The 21601-nt window shown below is 38.6% G+C and overlaps 2 protein-coding genes and 1 long non-coding RNA gene across 4 annotated transcripts in view; 1 reads left to right on the top strand and 2 right to left on the bottom strand.

Moving 5' to 3' along the window:
* Positions 1 to 4661, bottom strand: part of REEP3 (receptor accessory protein 3) — a 97962-nt gene extending 93301 nt beyond the window's left edge. The window contains exon 1 of one of the 2 annotated variants that reach the window (XM_032314098.1): positions 4414 to 4661. In XM_032314098.1, coding sequence (XP_032169989.1) covers positions 4414 to 4445 — 32 coding nt within the window. In that variant the 5' untranslated portion in view covers positions 4446 to 4661. The remainder of the gene's footprint in view (positions 1 to 4413) is intronic. The other variant, XM_032314099.1, reaches the window with a different exon arrangement.
* Positions 1689 to 4137, bottom strand: LOC116573761. Its single transcript, XR_004278982.1, has 2 exons — positions 3648 to 4137; positions 1689 to 2106 (listed from the first exon to the last, which is right to left on the bottom strand). It is a non-coding gene; the product is annotated as an uncharacterized LOC116573761 (long non-coding RNA).
* JMJD1C (jumonji domain containing 1C) overlaps positions 4161 to 21601 on the top strand; it is a 320851-nt gene continuing 303410 nt past the window's right edge. The window contains exon 1 of the mRNA XM_032314095.1: positions 4161 to 4257. The gene's annotated coding sequence lies outside the window, so the exon portion shown is untranslated. The remainder of the gene's footprint in view (positions 4258 to 21601) is intronic.

Here is a 21601-nt window from a genome sequence, read left to right as displayed (position 1 = left end):
AATATAATTGAAGAGGATCAACTTACTTCTGCCAGATAATAAAATTATGTCAAAACCAAATAAAAGTGTTATTAATGTAAAAAGGGAAATACAGACATATGGAATTAAAAAGGTCTCCAAATTAATCTAATTCTATATGAGAAAGTAGTACTTACCAAATGTCTAGAGTAATTAGTATTCTATATTTAGAAGAAAAAGAAATCACAACGTAAAAAATGAAGAAGGTGAACTGGGTTAAGACTATAAATCCTCTTTACAACTAAAAAATAAAATATCTAAAGAAAGGTGTAGATGGAGTAACATTTAAATCAAATGTGATTTAAGGTTAATTAAATAAGGAGCTCGGACAAACAAGTAATTATCAAGTATCCAAGAAATAAATGGGTAAAGTACATACAGAATATTTGTACAACAGGAGATACAAGAAATATCAGGACAAATATTAAAGCTTGCTAACAGTAAAATTCAAAAGAAAACAATTAGATCTGTCATATTTACTAAGAAAATATGAAAAAATTGAAACACCCAAATCTGGCTACACCGTGAGAAAGACAGTAATCAGACATTGTTGGTGGCAATGTAAAATATTTAACATCCTTTTGGACAGCAATTTGGCAATTCATATCAATAGTCATATAAATATTCATAGCCTTTGACTCAAATACTTCTCTTGGATATTCAGCCTAAGAAAATACTTAAAGAAAAAAAGAATATATAAATGATGTTCACTGCACATTATAATTAACATTAGTTATGATAATGAAATATTAAATATGATCTAAAAGGAAAGTTTAAAAAATGAATGGTTATGAAAATCATGAATTTTGGCCTGATTACAGAAGAGATAAAATATGATTTCAGAGAACACAGAAGATGTTTACAATATAGTAAGAATAATATAAAACTTTTCTTTAAACTATACTCTAATTACAACTATGTCACCTACAATGAGACAAAGAAAAATGTAAATTGAAAACAGTTAAACATTCAGTATGTCAGGACTATAGGGGAATATGTTCTCCCTTGTTCTGGTAATAACTACTAATACTGAATATTTACCATGTGTCCAATGCTGGACTATAAACATTATGTATTTGGACACATTTAATCCTATGGGGTAGGTTGTAGCCAATAAATGGCATAGCTGATATCTGAATTCAGGCAGTCTTTCATCCTGATATTAACTATATGATACATACCCAAGTAAGGAAAGTTCTAAAAGTGGGATTTCTCTCATCCTGTAAGAGTCATGTTTCAAAAGGTAAGGTATAGGTCATCATAAATGAACAAAATATCACTTGGTAATCTCAGACTACTATCCCTTAATGATTGCTAACTAACTTTTCAATCTTACCGCAAAGTTAAAAATGACTTTAAACAGAATGGAAAAACAAAACAAAATAAAACTATTTCATACAAATACAGAATGCTAGACCTGTACAAGAAAGTTCAGATTACTAGATCCCTTTACCTCTACAGAGAAAGAAACCGAGGACCCTAATTAGTGAGGGGCTGACTCAAGGTTATTCAGGTGGTTATTATAACTAAAGCTAGTTCTAAATTCCAGGTTTCCTGATGACAGTCCAATAATATTTCTTTCTACACTATCTTATTCCCCTCCCCCATAAGAAATATCTGTATCTATTATATTTTTTAAGTGCAGAATAAATGTCAGGCAACACATCTGGTGTTTTACATTACCTTACAGTAGTTTTAATACAACAGTTTTAATAGCAGTTTAATATTATAACCACTTTAAGAAGAAGGCAGTGAAGCTCGGATGAGTTTAGCACATCTCCCAGCAGCACGCAGCTATTAAGTGGCATCCAGATCTGATTCCAAAGCCAGTGTTCTTCCTCCGATATCTACTACAAGGTCTGGGGAGAAAGTGGTCATGCACACAGGGAGCTCTGGTTATGGAAATTCCTTGTGTTCCCTGCGCATGCCACCAAAGGTCCACTTTGAGAGAACTGTCTGATCTTTCTTCAGGCTCAGGACTCAGCTGGCTGTACCAGTGGGTTAAAAAGCATGTAAATAAATTCCATCTCCTGGCATGAAAAAAAGTTTCCAAGTGTGCATCCATCCTGGGATTGGGCTTTTGTGTCCCTATGGTACAATAAAGGGAGTAGAAGGCATTTAGTGCTTAGAGACTGAAAAACCCAGGAGCATAGGGGCAAAAGATAATGATGCTTACTATTCTTGACAATTGTGTTTTCTAGTCCACTAATGGTTCAATGGCTCATGAAATACAATTCTAAAATTTTTTCTCCCTTGTTTCTTTTCTTTTGCCTCACACTTCAAATTCCATAGATTCTAGCACTGTAGGCTTTAATCTCCTTTCTCCAGTTGTCTTCAGTGTTTCCTCATTTACAACCATCTCACTCAGCAAGGGAGAGAATCTTCCAACGCAAAGCCACCACTGCTTAACACAATTTATCACTTTTTCCTTAAATTCCTTGAAAACAGGCCCAATTCTACCTTTCCTGCTCCCTCTCTCTCCAGTCCCTCAAGTTCCCTGTAACTTATCTGGGCTTACCCCGCCTGTGTTTTGGCTCACAATGATCTCTTTATCTGGAATCCTTTACTCTTTCATCTTTGGCTGTCTAAATTCAGATGGTCCTCTAAGGACCATCTCAAATATAATCTCCCTTGTTTTTTTTTTTTTGATTCTCCAACCAGATTTAATTCCCTCTTCATCTAACCCCCTATAGCAGTGGGTGTAACTCTTACAGGACTTGACATTGTTATCTGTACTGGTATGAGTGTATCTGAACTGTCAGTTTCATTAACATCAACACTGTTACTAACTTTTGTGTTATAGGTAGCACCCAGAAAAGACTTTCATATTCATAGTCAATGATCAAAAACAAAAATTTGAGTTGAGTAATGCAAACTGCATCAAAGTACTTCATGATTTTCTGTTAAAAAAAGAAAAATTGGTCAAAGGAAACCAGAAGTTAAAAAAAAATAGTACAGCTACTTCAATTACTAGGTGCAGACACATACTTGATATACAATATCTAGGTGCAGACACACACCTATTATACACCTGCTAGGTTAAGGAAGGTATACCTGTATTATGTAAATGACACTCAAAGGCTTAAAAAGGCTAAAAAAAAAATCTGAAGACATATGTAGTATGTTTTTATTTCCCAATTTTTAGTTCTGTACACATGAACGCAGGAAGCTCTGAAGCTTTAAATCTAGAAACTGTAGGGAGGTAGGACAAACTTCATTAAGGCAATCAAATATAAATGTAGAGGGCTACTGAAAATCAGGTTGAATAGAGCTACTAGGTGACTGATTCACTCCCCCAAAACCAAAACTCGCAGAACATTTAGCTCCTTTTTCCCAGTGAAAAACAAAATATGAAAATCTGGTAATGTTATTTTTTCCACATTCTAAAGCTAATCGGAGAAGCCTGCTGCCTCACAAAAGCATTTCATAAAGGTACTGAGGTAATATTACTCCTACAGAGATCATGAATAATGAATCCACGGGCTCCTGGCTGTACCTACGTCATTGTTTACTTTGAGATTTTTTTTTTGAAGGGGGGGTGGTGAGGTGAGGAGGAAGGGAGAAAATCAGTTCAAATTGTAGTGAAACAAATACTTTTAGTGGAGTTGCGGTTTTTTTTTTTAATGTACCTGTAGCACTTGTTGATAAGAGCACAGTAAAATTAACCGATAATTTGAATAAAGGCAACAGGCACCTGCAGCCTCTCAATCACTTAAGCAAACATCTCCGACAAGATAGGGCCAAATTCGCGATCTGGGCGAATAAACGGGCGTCACCATTCCATAGGAGCGTCTTTCTAGGTAAGCTGTAAATCTTGGGGCAACTGGGCTCTCTCCCAGGGATCTGAGCTAGGAGCGGTCTCAGGTTTTTAGACAAATCTCTCCTCCTACCACACGTGACCGAATGGCATTCTGCCGCCTAGAGAGACACCGCACCACACCAACCGCGGGATACAAAGGCTCGACGCCGCAGCCGCCGCCGCATCCTTGGGAGGATCGCCGGGCCTCCCGCGCTCAGCGTCTGCGGAGCTTGCGCAGGGCGCCGCCGCGAGGCGCGCCGCTCCCAGGCCCACAGGGCGGTGCCGCGCAGCGCGGGGAGCGCGCGCCTTCTGCCTAGCGCGCCCGCCCGACCAGCGCCTCGGGAGCAGGGCCGCCGCGCCGCACGCAGCCGGGTCGCGCCGCAGCCGCCGCCACCGGGCCTTCGTCCGCCGCAGGGAGCCCCGCAGCGACGTGGACCAGGGTGAGGAGGCCGAGGGCTCCCAGCCCCCGGGCAGGCCCGAGGCCGAGCCAGCCCACCCCTGCCCAGGCCTGGGCCTTCCCCTCTCCTAGCCCCTGCCCCTCCCTACGCCTTCCCCGGGGCTGGCGCGGGCGGCGGGGCGCCGTGAGCTGCACTTACACCACGGCTCTGGAGATCATCCAGGACACCATCTTCCCGGGGGCTCGGACCCCAGCTCGGGGACGGGTGGGCGCCGAGCGTGGCGGACCAGGCCGCCAACGGCAGGCCGCGCGCTCGCCGGCTCCTCGCGCTCCCCGGGGCCGCGCTGGCGCCCTCGGGAGCCGGGCCGGGTGTATGCGCGCAGCGGCTGGAGCTGCGCGGCGGTCGGTCCCCCGCCCGTCCCCGCCCGCGGCCGAGCTGCCGCCGAACCCAGCCGGCCCCGCCCCTGCACTCCGCTGATAGGCGGCGGCGGCGGCGGCGGCGCGTCGGCCGAGGCCGGGTCTGGGCGGCCGTGCTCCGGGGGCTGGGCGGTCGGGACCCCGGCCGACGCCGGAAAGCCTCGCGGCCCGGGCCTCTGCGTTCGAACCTCCACCTTCCTTCTCTTTACATCTCTGGGACGCCCAGCTGGCGTGGAGGGGAAGAGGGGGTGGCGGGAGGCTGAGACAGGGAACTTGCGGGTAGGGATTGTGATGAGGTGTGTGAAAAAATAGCAGGAACTCTGTGTCCGATTGACTCCTGAATCAGGCCCTAGAATCTGGGGAGGCAGGACTTTGAGATGCGTGTAGCCATATCCCGTGTCGCCTCCGTTCACTGAGGCCCAGCATCCTGGGCATCATCAAAGTAGGGCATTTTAAGGGAAACGTCGGGAGGATCCTTGCACAGGCCTCGGTGTATACCAGGAGTGTCGTGGTGCGTGGTGCAGTGCTGGGAGGGGCAGAGCAGGATGGCATTGGATTTCATGTTTGCAGCAGTGGGTGTATCGGTATCACTGCTTTGGGCCTCTCAGAGCATCTTTCCAGTCGCAACATCTGCAAAGCCTGTTTTACAGACACACATCTGAGACTGCCAGATATTCAAAGTCAAAACTGGGCCTAGAATTCCTCACCTGCTCTGCTATACATTTGTCTTTATGCGGGGAGGTTGGGTTACTGCCTGCTCCTTGCAGTTCTTGCAGATAGCGTGATTTCTGGAGATAGGGTTTAAAAACAGTTTTTTTGGTGGCAGTACCAAATTGAGAAACTGATTTTCAAGTTTAGTCTTGTCTTTTTTTTTTTTTTTCCCCCTCCTTCTTCCCAGTTCACAGGACAGTAAAAGGTAATTCTAATACTCAGGTGGTACAAAGAATAGAGGATGAAATGTCGGCTTCAAGCCTTTAATTAAAGTCCTAGAAATCAGCTTATTTTGTGACCATGTAATTTATTCTTTTTGTTCCTCAGTTTCTTCATAGTAAAAAGGGACTAATAATACTGTAGCTTACCTCTTGCCTTCCAGAGTGACATGAGGCACTGCTAATAACATGTTTAGGAAGTTCACCAACTTGCTTGGAAGAAGATGGATGGCATGTATAAGATTATTCTGAGTTCTTTTAAGTTCCCAGGTTCAATAAATTTAGTAATACTATTTTTACTTAAGAATTGAGCCCAGAAGTTGGTTTCTACTTTAGGGTTGGGTTCTTTTTGTTATTTACTCATATTAAGAATATGTCTTTTAGTTTCAGGAATCTCGTTAATGAATATTTGTATTTGGAATCTTATTTTTGGCTGTTATTCAGCATTGTTTGGGGATCAGGTGTATCACATTAGTACCATTAGTACTCTTGCCCAATAAAACTCAGACTCATCTGAATAGCACTTAAATCCATCCATGAACAGGTCCTGAAATGTTTTTACAACCTGAGTTTTTACTGCTTTCCCAACGCTTTTGGACCCCTAGCTCTCTTCTCTGAACCAAGTTGTATTTATATGCCCAGCACTTTTCCCCAGACTTAATTTTTTTCTTTAATGATTTACTCTCCATTCTCTACCTGTCACAATCTTTGTTTTTCAGAGTGCTATGCCATGGGATATCCTTGATTTTCCCCAGTGAAAATTATTCATAATTTTTCCTTGGCCCCCGTAATTTATTAGTTGAATTTCTATTTAATGCCTATTTCATTCCACTTTATATTATGGCTATGTTTTACTGGTGTCTAATCTACTGGATGGTAAAATGTTTGAGGACAGACATGGTATGTTCGATATCTTTTGTGTTTTCCAAGGCTGTAGCATAGGATAATTGCCCAAGGGAAGTTTGAAAAGTTTGTTAGTATTGGAGCTTTGTTTGTTAAGTTTGTTTGTATTGGAGCTTTATGGAATTTCAGCCATGTACTGTGGAAGTATCTTAAAGATATCTTTCTTGTGTTCTTAATTTGGGGGGTCATTCATTCTGAATATTATTTCACTGCCTTCACTGTAATATATGCCTTCAGGGGTTGCTGAGATATGTAGGACTGTTGGCTGCTCTCAAATGTCCCTAGGCTGCTCTGTGTTAAATTTCATTTTGTACGCTTATTTTATCTTCAGACTCTTCCATATTCATATCACTTTTTGCTGTTCTTAATCTGGAACAGCCGCCTCCTTTATACATCTCAATATGCCGTGTGCTGGAAACCACCTGCGCTGTGCTAAGCACATGTTGTGGAATCAATCTTTACAACCCAAAAGGTGTAGATAGTGTTTATCCCCATTTGATATACTAGAAACTAAGGTTTAGGGGGCTCACTGCCAATGACCATATAGTTCATAGGTGAAATAACTGAAACTAGTCCATGCTTCCTGCGTTTTCTTGACATTATACTGTGATAGTCAAATTGTGACTAAGGAAGTAGGTCCAGATGGGGAGTGCCCTCTTGGAGGAAGTTGGGAGGCAAGTTTTTTGTTTGGTGGTTGGAGCTAACCACTAGCATTTAATGGGTGGGGACTAGGGATGTTATACTTTTTGCAGTGCTTGGGCTACTGTGAGCAAAGATTGTTCCCAGGTCATATATGATTAGGAATATCCTGCCTGACATTTGTGTATTCATAATTATTGGACTTTAGAAACTCCATTTTACATATAAACTAATGGTTTTAACTGAGACTGAACTTTCCAGTCTCTGTTTCCACATGCAAATGTTGTGTGAAAGAAGATTTGTTTTGTTCACAACTTGAACAAGAGTTATTTACAGTTTTGGAAAATTGCATCACAGACCACTTTGCTGTCATTTTCATGTACTAATTACTTTTATATGTCTTCTAGTTCACTTTTGTTTCAGGATTAATATTGAAATACTTATCTTATAAGTTATTTTCATTTTCCTTTTACATTTATATTTAGGGTATATGATTTTGTTTGAAATTGTTTGTAAGGAAGATTGTTATTAATTTCATTTCAGGGTGATAATGCAGAAGTTGGAAAATATTTTATGGAGGGGAAACACTGAGTCTGATAAGGTTCAGAATTCTTGGGCTAATAAGAGTAAATTCATCTGATAAGGGCTCTCTTATGGAAAGTGCCCAGATTTTAGTAGTAGGTGTTTCTGATCTCTATGTATTGGGCTGAATCTCGGATGGTAGAGATCCTCTAGAGATCCTTTAGTAGGTGGCCATCAAAAAAGTGCTTTGTGGTGTGAGGCAAGGCTCTAGAGACTTGGAAGAAAAAGAAATATATTACCTCTAGCCTAGAAGCTTTTTTTTTTTTTTTTTTAAGGTTTTATTTATTTGACTGGGAGAGAGAGGGCACATAAGCAGGGGGAATGGGAGAGGGAGAAGGAGGCTCCCCATTGAGTAGAGAGCCTGATGCAGGGCTCAGTCCCAGGACCCTGGGATCATGACCTGAGTCGAAGACAGATGCTTAACGACTGAGCCACCCAGGGACCCTTTTAAAGTTTTGTCTCATTTGACACATTTGAGATCATTTCTTGTATAGAAAATAGAAAATTATTTCTTTAAATACTAAATGGGGCGCCTGGGTGGCTCAGTGGGTTAAGCCGCTGCCTTGGGCTCAGGTCATGATCTCAGGGTCCTGGGATCGGGCTCTCTGCTCAGCAGGAAGCCTGCTTCCCTCCCTCTTCTCTCTTTGCCTGCCTCTCTGCCTACTTGTGATCTCTCTCTGTTTCTCTCTGTCAAATAAATAAATACTAAATGGTTTTTTCTTCTTCTTTTTAACATATATTATTAGTATTCATTTGTTGTACTGTGGAGTGTTTCCTTCACTGTATTATGCAAAGACACTTTTCTGTGGGTATTGAATTTAACATGGAGGGAAGTAGCATATTTAGGGCAAAGGACCTTTTATCTGTAGATCTATTTCTGCCCTCAATAATGTGATGTTTGGCAAGTCCTTTTAAATGAGGTTGATAATGTTATGAAATGCAAGGGGTTTTAAAACTTAAGGCTAATTAATTAGACTCTGTTAGAAGAATTGCTTTTTCTCCTTCGTCTTCACTTAGTGTTCCTAGGAGATATGTAGAATGTGCATCTTCTACGTGTTAAAGGAGTTCATTTATTAGGAACAAAAAAAAAGAGTAGGAAAGTACCTAGGAGAGCTGGTAGTGAGTGCAGAATTACATGGTGCAGCGATAGTATCTAATTTGTGTAATTATTAATGAGTATGCCAATGGTACTAAATACTAGGTCATCTTCCCCTTCCTACTGGAGGAATATTTTCAAGTGCTTGAAAATATTTTTTATTTGGAGGAAGGCTAAAATTACTAAATGGGTTTGCCTTAACAGTTGCTTAGAAAATAGTTTGAGGGAGAGGATTCTAAAGAGAATGACTTAAAGGTGAACTTTTTCCATCTCCTGCCAGATGAATATTTCTTGTATTTTAGCCTATTTGCTTTACAGTATTATGGTGACAACAGAGGTCAAATTTGCCATCCGACATTGAAATGAAATTATGAAGAAAAGTACTATTCAAAATACAATAATCAGATTGCAGGAGAATGGAAAGATTAGATTCTGAAGAAGATGAAAGCAAAATATGTCTGTGATGGCTGGATCTAGGAACACACATTGTAAGGAATTGACAGTATCTGAAGTTCTTATGCATTTGAAGTAGTAGCTTTACTTACCATAATTAAGGATTTAAACAGAACTTTTTTCCCCCTTCAAGTTGTGTGTTTTATTCTGTTAAATGGCAGAAAAACACGTAATCCAAGCCGTATTTGGGGCACTTTCGCTATTCATTTAAAATAGAATGGATTAAATCATAGTTCCTAGTTTTTTTTTTTTTAAGTCTTTATTTATTTATTTATTTGACTACGAGAGATACAGTGAGACAGGGAACACAAGCAGGGGGAGTGGGAGAGGGAGAAGCAGGCTTCCCACCAAGCAGGGAGTCGAAGGCGGGGCTCTATTCCAGGACCCCGGGATCATGACCTGATAATGACTGAGCCACTTAGGCACCCCTCATAGTTCCCAATTTAAAAATCAGGGTAGATCCATGATTTCAAGTATTGTTCAGGTTATGGTATAATTTGCATAAAGCTGAAATATTGGATAATTCCACCATGTATTTTTTTTTTTTTAAGATTTTATTTATTTATTTGACAGAGATCTCAAGCAGGCAGAGAGGCAGGCAGAGAGAGAGGAGGAAGCAGGCTCCCTGCTGAGCAGAGAGCCCGATGCGGGGCTCGATCCCAGGACCCTGGGACCATGACCTGAGCTGAAGGCAGAGGCTTTAACCCACTGAGCCACCCAGGCACCCCCACCATGTATATTAACCAGACCTCAAAATTTTTTTAATTGATGTTTTTGGGTGGTAATTCAAGGAACATGGAATAAAATTCACAAGGGTAAACAATGAAGTTAGTCTTTTACAGCCTGTCTCCAGCTATCCAGTTCCCTTTACAGGTTGTCTGTATTGCCAGTGTTTTGTTTTTGTTTTTGTTTTCTGCCAGAGCAAAGTCTAGAAACACACAGTTGTTATATATAGGCATTTAGTCCAAGATAAAGGTGGAGTTTTACATCAGTTGAAACATGATGGATTTAGTTAGTAAGTGATTTTGTGACAGCCAGTCATTTAATAAAACCTGAAGAGAAAATAATTCCTGATGGATAAGAAAGTAAACGTAAAAACTGAAAGTTCCATAAAAATGCAAAAAGAATATATATGTGAAGGTAATGTGATCTTGATAGTGGAAAGGACTCTCAAAGCATGTCATAAAGTCAGAAACCAAAAAGGCAAATCTCATAGACTTAATAACATAAGGTTTTAAAACTTTTTTGCTTCCAAAAATGATAAAAATGGGATTTCAGGATAAATTATAAACTGGGAAAAAATATTTGTAAAATGAGACAAAGGGTTAATAATCTTACTATATAGTACAGCACAACAAATAAAAAAACATTAATTGAAAATATAATCTCAAAACTTGGAATCTCTGGTTTCCAGTCTAGTATATAAAGAAGGAGCTTAGGAGTTGCCATTCTATCCTAACAACAAGTAAAAAGCTGAACTAAAAAAAATCAACTCTTTTTAGATTCTTCAGGGAATTGAAGTCACAGGGTAAACTGCTGCCCAGAAAATTGGAGTGAAAGGAAGATACAGGGAATCACAGCTTACTAAAGCAGAAACCTCTGCAGCAACCAGTGCCAGGGTAGGAAAACCTAAACTATAATGATGAATCTGATGCTAGTGTGAACAACTCTTTGAGAGTTAGAAACTGTAAGAGAACCTAGTCATGGCGGGGACACCCACACTCTGGTGAGTTTTATCTTCAGGAGCTCTACCAGGTCCTCACAATTAGTATTGGAGAAAAATACCCCGTGTCTCTAGCGGAAGGCAGGGGGAAGGAACTATTTCAAAACAAACCAGAGTATTCTACTTTTCTTAACAAGACAGGCTCTCAGGAGAAACTATTTTAATAGAGCCTAACCGAAGTAGGGGAAGGCAAATACCCAACGTCAGCCAGCTCTAGTGTCCCACCTGGGGTAAGGGAAAAATCCAATTAAGCCCGTCTAGCCATACATGTAGGGAAAGGGAAATATGTAACTTCAGCTATCCTGTCCCATCTCTGGGGAATGGAAAGGTAGGGACTGAGAAGCATTGATGAAATTCATAGTCCAGTGGTACCAGCTCACTGAGAAACTGACACCTGATCATAGGACTGGAAAATGCTTCCTCTAAACACCACCATACCACTACATTACTAAAGACCTATTTACCACAGCTCTATAATCTAGTGTATCATGTCTTTCAACAAAAAATTACAAGGGGTACTCAAAGACATAAAATACAGAGACTGAGCGATTATTAGAACTAGAGTCACTCAAAGACAAAAAATACAGAGACTGAGCGATTATTAGAACTAGAGTCACTCAAAGACAAAAAATACAGAGACTGAGCGATTATTAGAACTAGAGTCAGATATAGAAGGAATATTGGAGTTACCAGACCAGGATTTTTCTTTTCTTTTTTTTTTTTTTTAAGATGACTAATGAGGTAAGGGCTTTTTCCTATAAAATACATGGGTCAGGAAAGCAATCTCAGGAGATACTGAAAAGTGTTTTGAATTAAATGAGAATGAAAATATAACATCAACAAAAGTAGTGCTTAAGGAGGAAATTTATAGCATTGAATACATATATTAGAATAGAAGAATGTTCTAAAGTCTACCATTTAAGCTTTCATCTGGGGAACTAGAAAAGGACAAATTAAATTTGAAGTAAGCAGAAGGAAAAAAAAAAAAACCAGTAAGAATTAGAGCAGAAATCAGTTAAATTGAAAGTATGAAATTAGAGAAAATCAATAAGCCCAAAAGTTGGTTCTTTGAAAAGATCAATAAAATCAGTAAGTCTTTAGCCAGGCTAACTTAATGAAAAAGGAGGATACAAATTATTGATCAATTGTGGGAGAGAGGACATCACTACAGATCCTGTGGACTTTAAAAGGATAATCAAGAAATTCTGTGGACAAATTCATGCCCACAAATTTGATAACCTAGATGAAGTAGATCCATTCCTTGAGAGTTATACTCTGCCAAATTTCACACAAGAAGAAATAGATAGTCTGAATAGCTCTGTATCTATTTTTTTTTAAAAGATTTTATTTATTTATTTGGCAGACAGAGATCACAAATGGGGGGAAGAGCAGGCTCTCTGATGAGCAGAGAGCCCTATGCAGGGCTCCATCCCAGGACCTGGGGATCATGACCTGAGCCAAAGGCAGAGGCTTTAATCCACTGAGCCACCTAGGCACCCCTCTGTACCTATTTTAAAAATTGAATCCATTAGTAACCTTTCAAAACAAAGCACCAGGCCCAGATGGGTTCATTGTTGAATTTTACCAAGCATTTAAGGAAGAGATTATACCACATCTTTATAGTCTCTCCCAAAAGATGGAAGGAGAGAGAATAATTAATGTTCTGTGAAGTCAGCATTTACCCTAATATCAAAACCAAAGACATTACAAGAAAACTACAGATCAATTATCTCTCATGAACATAGATGAAAACAACCCTCAAAATATTAGCCAATTGAGGGGCACCTGGGTAGCTCAGTGGGTTAAAGCCTTCGCTTTCGGCTCGGGTCGTGATCCCAGGGTCCTGGGATCAAGCCCCGAGTTGGGCTCTTTGCTTGGCAGGGAGCCGGCTTCCTCCTCTCTCTCTGCCTGCCTCGTGATCTCTCTCTGTGTGTCAAATAAATAAATAAAATCTTAAAAAAAAACCCTACAGCTAATATTAGAGTTAATGGAAATAAATTAGAAGCTCTTTAATAAGGTCAGGAATGAGGCAACGATGTCCCTTCCACCATTGCTTTTCAACCTTATATTGGAAGTCAGAGCTAATGCACTTAAGGCAAGCAAAGGGGGAAAAATGAGACTGATTGGGAGGAAGGGAGGGGGGGAAATGAAACTGTTTTTTTAGTGGTTTTATTTCTACATGGTTATCTATGTAGAATATCTGAAAGAACTGACAAAAAATTCCTAGATTAGAAATGATTATAGTAAGGTTGTAGGATACAAAAGTCATTGCTATATATGCTATACATTTAGCATATATAGTGCATATATATATAGCATATGTATCATATATATAGCATATATAGATATAGGTATAGATATATACTGTCAGTGAAAAAGTAGAATTTGAAATTGAAAGCTCAGTGCCATTTACTTTAATGCCCCCTCCTCCCCATGAACTACTGAGGTATAAATCTAACAAATTACTTATGAGATCTGTAAGAGGAAAACTAAACTCTGAATGAAGTCAAAGAACTAAATAAGGGATATTCATGGTTAGGAAAACTCAATATTGTCAAGCTGTTAGTTCTTCCCAGCTTGATCTATAGATTTAATACAGCCCCAATCAAAATCCCAGCAGGGAATTTTGTGGATATTGACAAACTGATTCTAAAGTTTATATGTCAGGTCGCAAGACCCACAAATAGGCAACTAATTTTTAAAGGAGAAGGACCTTCAGAGAACTGACACTACTTGACTTCAAGATTTATTATAAACACATTAAATCAACGCACTGTAGTCTTGGCAAAAGCATACAAGAGTAGATCAGTGGAATAGAAGGGAGAGCCCAGATATAGATCCATGTAATTATAGTCAACTGATCTTTAACACAAAGGAGCAAAGACAGTGGATTCAAGCAGATAGTCTTGTCAACAAATAGTGGTGGTACAACTTCACATTCACATGCAAAGAAATGAATCTAGACATAGACCTTATGCCCTTTACAAAAATTAAGTAAAAATGTATTATAGGCCTAACTGTAAATTGCAAACCTCAGAAACTTGTAGAAGATAACATAGAAGATGACTTAGGTGACCTTGTGTATGGCGATGGTTTTCTTATATACAAAACCAAAGGCGTTATCCGTGAAAGAAATAATAAGTGGGAATTCATTAAAATAATAAAAAATAAAACTTCTCTGTGAAAGACATTGTCAAGGGAATTAGGAGATACGTCATAGACTGGGAGAAAATATTTGCAAAAGACACATTTGATAAAGGAGCGTTCTTCAAAGTATACAAAGAACCCTTAAAACTCAAAAGTAAAACAAAACCTGATTGAAAAATGGGCAAGATTAGTGAACAGACAAAGAACCAAATAAGATAAACAGATGGTAAGTAAGCGTATGAAAGGATGTTCAGCATCACATGTCAAGTCATTAAGGGAATTCTAAATTAAAACAAGATGTTACTACACACTTATTAGAATGGCCAAAATCCAAAACATTAATAAGAAATGCTGGCAAAGATGTGGAACAACAGGAGCTTTCATTCATGCTGGTGGGAATGCAGAATGGTACAGCACTTTGGAAGAAAGTTTAGCAGTTTCCTACAAAACTAAACATACTCTTACCATCCGATCCAGCAGATCCAGCAATCACTCTCCTTGTTATTTACCCAAAGGAGCTGAAAACTTACATCCACACAAAACCCTGCACATGGATGTTTAGATCAGCTTTATTTGTAGTTGCATAAACTTGGAAACAACCAGCATGTTCTTCAGTAGGTGAATGGGTAAATAAAGTTTGGTACACCCAGACAATGGATTATTCATGGTCAGAAAGAAATGAGCATCAAGCCTTGAAAATACATGGAGGAAGCTTGAATGCCTCTTACTAAGTGGAAAAAACCAAAGGCTATATACTATATGAGTCCAACTACATGACATCCTGGAAAAGCCAAGACAATGTAGACAGAAAGATTGATCGTTGCCAGGGATTAGGGGCAAAGGAGGAGATGGTTAGGTAGAGCACAGAGGAATTTTAGGACAGTGAAACTATTCTGTAAGTTAATACACTGGTATAAACATGTCATTAAACATTTATCTAAACCTGTAGGTAATCTAGATTTTGGGTGATAATGATATTTCAATATAGGATTCATCAGTTTTAACAAATATACCACTCTGGAGGGGGATGTTAATAGTAGGAAAAGTTGGATGTTTGTGAGGAAAGAAGGTATAATGGAACTCCCTGACCTTTTCCCCTCATTTTATGTGAACCTAAAACTGCTCTGAAAAAATGAAGTTTATTAATGAAAAAATAAATCTTGGGTAGAAAAAATGTATAAAGTTTATCAACAGGCAATTTACAAAAGCAGTACAAATGGCCAGGACATACTGTAACCCTAATTATTCTAGAGAGAGACGTGGTCCAAGACTAAAGACTGGGTCCTGTTCAAGATGCATAGTTCAACACCAAAAGTTATTAAAAAGGAATTCCATTTGTTTTCAAAGTGCATTATTGGGAATTTAATTCAAAACCAGATTAATAATTCTTACAGGATTTTTTCTCCTTCCCATTTCTTTACTGCCCAGGATCTGCTTTTCACAGTTCTGGCTCTAAAGTTTTTTTCTCAAATCCCAGGTAACAAGGCCACTTCCCCCTAACATTTCTTGTTTCCTTAATAATGTTGATCAGCTTAGTATCCACAAGTCATTCTTTTTAGGAAGGGACAAAATAAGTGGAGGGAGGAGGGCTGTTGGCATTCATATGTTAATACATTTTTCCATGTCACACTAAGGGAGTATTTTTTGTTTCACTGATTAAGGAAATCCAGATAAAAATTTTCTTTCTTATTGCCAAATTAGCAAGTATTAGAGTGTTGTTGCTTAGTGTTGGTGAGGGTGTATGGTACTTCCAAGTCTCTGTTGAAATTTTTGAGGGAGAAATTGCACACATCTTTACTTTTTTTAAGATGCCAGATCTTTAATATTGGGGTCCACTTCTAAGAACTCATCCTAGGCCTTTTGGTTCCACCTGTGTATGAGGTGACCCATCAAGTATGTGTTTAAAAGTTATTTTCATCTTCTCTGTTAGATTCTCAAAAGTGATTTCCATATCATGTATCTCAAAACTGTTTTTACAACCTATATTCAAATCATTTGTGATGCTTCTAAAAATAATAGATTTTCGGTTCTTATCCCAGACCAACTAAATTGGAATGTGTGGGTAGGGCCCAGGAGTCTTTTTAAGCAATCTCACCATAATTAGATATAAAATTAACTAAATGGTTATAATTTCATAGCTAAATGGCTATAAAATTCTGAAGAATTTTAGAGTTCTCTCAGACTCTAAAGTTTGTAAACTGCTGCTCTGATCAAGCTCCAGTCCCATCTAGCTCTAATCCTGAAGGACTTGACTAGAATGCTTGTCCATCCCTAATTCTTTGAGTTTCTCTTCTCCTTACCTTGAAATTCCTTTATATCATTTACCATCCTCCTTTTGGTACTAAGAAAACATGTTACCCCTTGAGTGCAAGGAGCCCTTGATCCCTTTTTACACCTCTTTCCAGACACTCCGTGCTCACCTTCCTTCTCTCTGTCTCTACCACTTTCCCTCCTTTATTTCATACTCTGTTTTTGAGATTATCCTGTTGTTATTAGGATATTTTGAATGTTTGAATTTTTTTTTTTTTTCTGCAGCTGCTTATGGGAAGGTTTATCTAAGGTATGTGATATAGAAAGCATCATACTTAAAAAATTCTAGACATTTTTATGATTATCATCCTTTTTACCAGGTTTTAAGCTTCTTGAAAGCAGGAATTGGGTCTTACCATCCCATCCAGCATTGCCAACCTTACATAAAATAGATAATAAATATTTGTTTCATTGAGCTAAATTTTGTTTTTTACTGTTCATGTAACAACACCCTCTTGAAAACTTAGCTTTCTGCAAGCTTCGAATCTCTCGAAAGAACTGTTGATAAGCTACTTAGGCATGTTATGATACATGAAAATTGCATAAAAATATCTCAGTAACTTGATCAAAATAAATTTGCATTAGCAGGATAAATATGGAGAATTCTTAGCTCTTGTTTGACAGTGTCAGTGTTAAATTGGTATATCCTTGAGAAGTCTTTTAAAATATTATTACTTAGTTTCTTTTTCTGCAGATGGAAATAACCTCTAGTAAGTTACGTAATATTTAGTGTTTACAAGAAGCTTTCATTTTAGAGATCTAGAGTAGTATGAATAATGTAATAAAAATTTTAGCATAGAAAGAAAACAGCTGTATTTTTAAACATTAAGGAGTGTTTGGCTTTATGATATGTTTTTCTTATAGGACTTATGCTATTATAATAATAAAAAAAACCCCTATTGTTAATACAGTCATATTGGTGCTACTGTACTATGCCAAAAAGATTCTTGAGGGAAGTTCTTTCATGCTTTTTATTTACCTGTCCTAGGCCTGGCACAGTGGCTTTAGTCTAGTCCACACCAAGTACTCTGCCAAGGAACCTGGGGTTTATGGACCAAGCTCTGTCTTGTTAAATAATTAGACCCGGACAAGTCAGTTCATCTGCAAAATAAAGGTAATACCTTAGATTGCTTGTCTTTGTAGGGTTCTAGGATAATACTTTAGGTTGCTTATCTTCACAAGGTTCTTAAGAGAATTGGATAAGGAAATGCAGGAAGTCCCTTTATAAAGTGAACGCTGAAATCGGGATAGTAGGTACTATCTTCTGATTAGTAAAAGTCAGCACAAATAGTCAAGATGGCCTTTGCAGTGGGATAACACTGAATTTGGAAGAAGTATGTCATGTATAAGAGAAAGAATGTATGTATAGATAATGACTATAGCCCAGGGTAATGTGCTAGGCAAAAAACTTGTACTGATTTTGAAGAAATTCATAGGAAAGAGAGAGATTGCTCTCTTTGGGGGGAAGGAGTCAGATACTTTTCGAGGATGTTACTTTCATAGTCTTGTACTGCTAGAAGGGAGAGAAGTCTTGGAAGTGCAGTGCAAGGCTGACATCAAGTTGAAGTACTGTATTAGTGAAGCAGATCCTGGAGAGTTTACCCATCACAGCCAAGCTGTCCCGTAAGCTATGAAAAACACTTACAAGGACGTTAAGCTGGTTGAAGGATATATTTGAGGAAATACTGAAGGCAGGGCGATCAATCCCATGGATATTCTATTAATCTGAGGAGAAAATGATCAGGGGTTTAACCAAGGTCTCTTAACATGGAGTTTGCAAATTAGGTGATCTTAGATAGAATCCAAGAGCCATGAACTTGGAGAAAAATTGTATTTTTTCCCCAACTAACCTTTTTCTGAAATTTAGCTTATCTTTCAGTTACGAGTATAGGAAACAAACCACAGTAATGTTAGAAGTATTTTTAATTTTTGCCAATAGAAATCTCACCTTTTTCTATCACATTAAAGTTGTTGCAAACATCTTGTATTATTGCTTATACCATCTATCATTACTCTGAAATTATAATAGTTATGAGCTCTGCTATGAGGTCTTCATTAATTAATGAATTGCCAAAGAAGCATATAGAGTGTTAATCACATTTTCCCTGTTTTGATAAGCATTTCAATACAATTGGTTTATTTTATAGTTCTATCCTTTGAAACTTATTTTTAAACTAAAACATTATTTTGAGTCCAAGCTTCATCAGACTACAAGAGGGGTCTATGGCACAAAAAGATTAAGAACACTTAGTAAACTGAGGTGGTGTCTCTTCCAGAAGGTACTGGTACTTTGTCATTTTGGCAAGTTTAAGTCACTGTTTTCTTTTCTAAAATAAAGTGGTCAAGTAAATGATCCATGATACCTCTTCCAACTCCAAAATTCTACTTTTAATTTCTTCCTTCAAGCCAACATCTTCCATATCCTTCCCCAGCTCACTAAATTATACAGTTGGCTTTTCCCTTCATCAAATCCAACATCTTCTCTAGCTTTGTTTTCCCCATCTCACTAAAAGACATCACTCAGGTTAAAAACACAGAAGGTATCCTTTCTTTTTTCTCACCTATTATACCCAATATATCGTCAAGTCTTGTGAGTTATACTTCCTAACTTTCAAAATTTTGTACCATTCTATCTCTACCACCTCTCTCTGCTGCATGACTGCAAGACTTATAATGGAGCTCCCTATTTCTATTCTTGACCTGTAACAGTCTGTTGTCTGCATAGCAACCAGAGTGGTCTTTTTAGTCCACAGACATAGGAATTTGTTAACTGCCTAGAACCCCCTCCAGCAGCTTTCCTTGCACATGGATTGAAATACCTTTGTGAGCTGGCCCCCTGCTCTTCTTCCAGTTTCATCTCATGACACTCTCCTACTGGCCTACTAAGCTTCAGCCATGCAGGCCTTTCTTTTTCTGTCCTGTAAACATGCTATCTTTGTCTTAGGCCCTTTTCATCTGCTGTTCCCTGCTCCAGAATGAGTGACTCTTTCCCCTAGGTTGGTTTCTTAATAGTCTTTAGGTTCCCGGGTGCCTTCTTCATTTATCTCCCCAATAAGTCTGTTAAAGCAGAAACATGTGTGTTGTTTTTACTATTTTATTCCTAGTAGCTACAATAAATATTTACTGAAAAATTTTGGACTACATCAAGTCTTTGTGTAGTCCCAATATTCATTCATTAAGTGTTATGAAACTATTCAAACTGGTCAAGATTTCAAAACTCAGAAAGCTAGGGACATTTTGAAGAAGGAGAGAAATTGCCCAAAGCAAGTAAGATGGGGAGTAAGAAAGAGTTAAGAGTTATTGATGATTTGATGATGTCATCATATAGCAAATAAAAATAACTCCTAAAGATTCCAAAAAAATGAGTCATAAATTACTTTATTCAGGGAGTTGGGTTTGGGGAGGTTGTGTCGTTAGCTGTGTAATACCCTTCAGGATTTTGAGTGGGTAACTAGCCAAAAAAGCACAGAAATAATGATTTTATACATTGGGTGTGATAATTATACTTCTTGTCCTTGGGCTGCCCAGCATTTTATGGAGCACACCCCAACCCAAAATCAGCCATAATATAACAATTATTTTATAGTGTCATGGTAGAGTGTGGCTTGTAGCAGCTCAAGTGGAACTAACAAGGAAGCAGAATAATGAAAACAGAGCGCTGTGAGACACAAACATGTGCACACTTGTGGAATTAGATACTTCTTAAACTGTCAGAATGATCTAGATCCCAGAGGGGGGGGGCGGCTAGGATGGAGACTCAGGGATCTGCATACACTTTGAGCAACCACCAGGAAGTTCAGTAGTTAAAGAAGCTGAACTAGGCAGTCAAACAGAAGGTAAGTCAGTTAGCAAGTAGCGAGGAGAATCAGAGGGGGGAATAAAAGAACAAAAAAGGAAGAAACCAGGTAAATGAAAGAACTGCCCAGGATTCACAGTGAAGAATAAATGTTGAGTCAGTGTCAGCTGCCTTTAGTCAGCTCATCCTACTGAGAGCTAATCTCAGAGTTTCCTAGGCCTGCTGGTGATAATAGAAAGCAGCTGGTAGATGATGAGTGTGAGATTTGGAGGGAGGGGGAGGGATCAGAGTGAGGGTGGAGCAGACATATTTCTGGGGTAGAAGCATTTTTTTGGCAGAGAATCAGATGTTGCTAGATCCATCATAGATCATTGAGGTCATTTGGTCCATTGTCTCCCCAAATTTTCACACACAAAAATTGTTTTTCTGCTGTGACTCTCATATTACAAAAATGTTTTTCCTTAAAAACTTATTAACAATTTGCTTCCCTGTTTTTAACCAAGGATTGTAATTAGAACAGCATATGCTACCCATACTGAATTGACATAATTTCAGCTAAAGGCAAAAAGTTCCCTACAATTTGTAGCTAACTTGTGGCGAAATGGTCGTTTCATATAGAGTTTTCAAATATTAAAAATGATTTGTGGCCTTCATATTGAGGGCTTTGGAGCCTGGCTGTTGAAATCCTTAATTGATTTCTCAGGTCCTTTTGATTTCAAATCTTAGTCACTTAAAACAGTGCTTTTTTGGCATACGTTTCATTGCTCTGAGACTTAGTTTCTCCATCAACAAAATGAGAATAAAATAGTATCTACTTCAGGAAGTTATTTTGAGGCTCAATCACTTCAGATAATGCCTTTTTTCACTGGCATATTGCTTGATACATGGTACATACAACCTCTGTAATTATTAGCTTTTATTCTGGTTTTATAATTGTTATTGCTATTTAGGGCTATGCAGCTCAATTTCCTTGAATTGTATTTGTAGGTTTTGAATTAAAAGTTTGATCTTTTTATCCCTAAGAATTGATTGTCTCTCCTTTAACTCTGAGAGGAATGGAGTTGAGCAAAGAATTTATTTTATTGGCAATAATGGGTGGGTGGAGGGAGAATTGAGGAGCTGGCAGGTTTTTAAAGACTCCATCCTATACAAAAAACCAGCTGTTCTTCCTTCACTGAGCACAGGGTGAGGGGAAACGGGCTTCAACTTCAATAATAAGTGCATTACTGAGGAGATAGAAGGAGCTGCTGGTGATATTTTAGAGGTCACCTTATGTCAAAGTAAGAAGATAGAGGGGTAAAATTTGCAAATTGGCAAAACCTGTAAAAATGTTTCTGACCTTAAGTGTCTTTCATGCATCCCTTTTTATTGCAACACATTTCATAATTGAAA

The sequence above is a fragment of the Mustela erminea genome, chromosome 14 (genome assembly GCF_009829155.1).
Source record: "Mustela erminea isolate mMusErm1 chromosome 14, mMusErm1.Pri, whole genome shotgun sequence".
NCBI classification, from domain to species: domain Eukaryota; kingdom Metazoa; phylum Chordata; class Mammalia; order Carnivora; family Mustelidae; genus Mustela; species Mustela erminea.
This window is presented reverse-complemented; position numbering and strand designations above follow the sequence as displayed.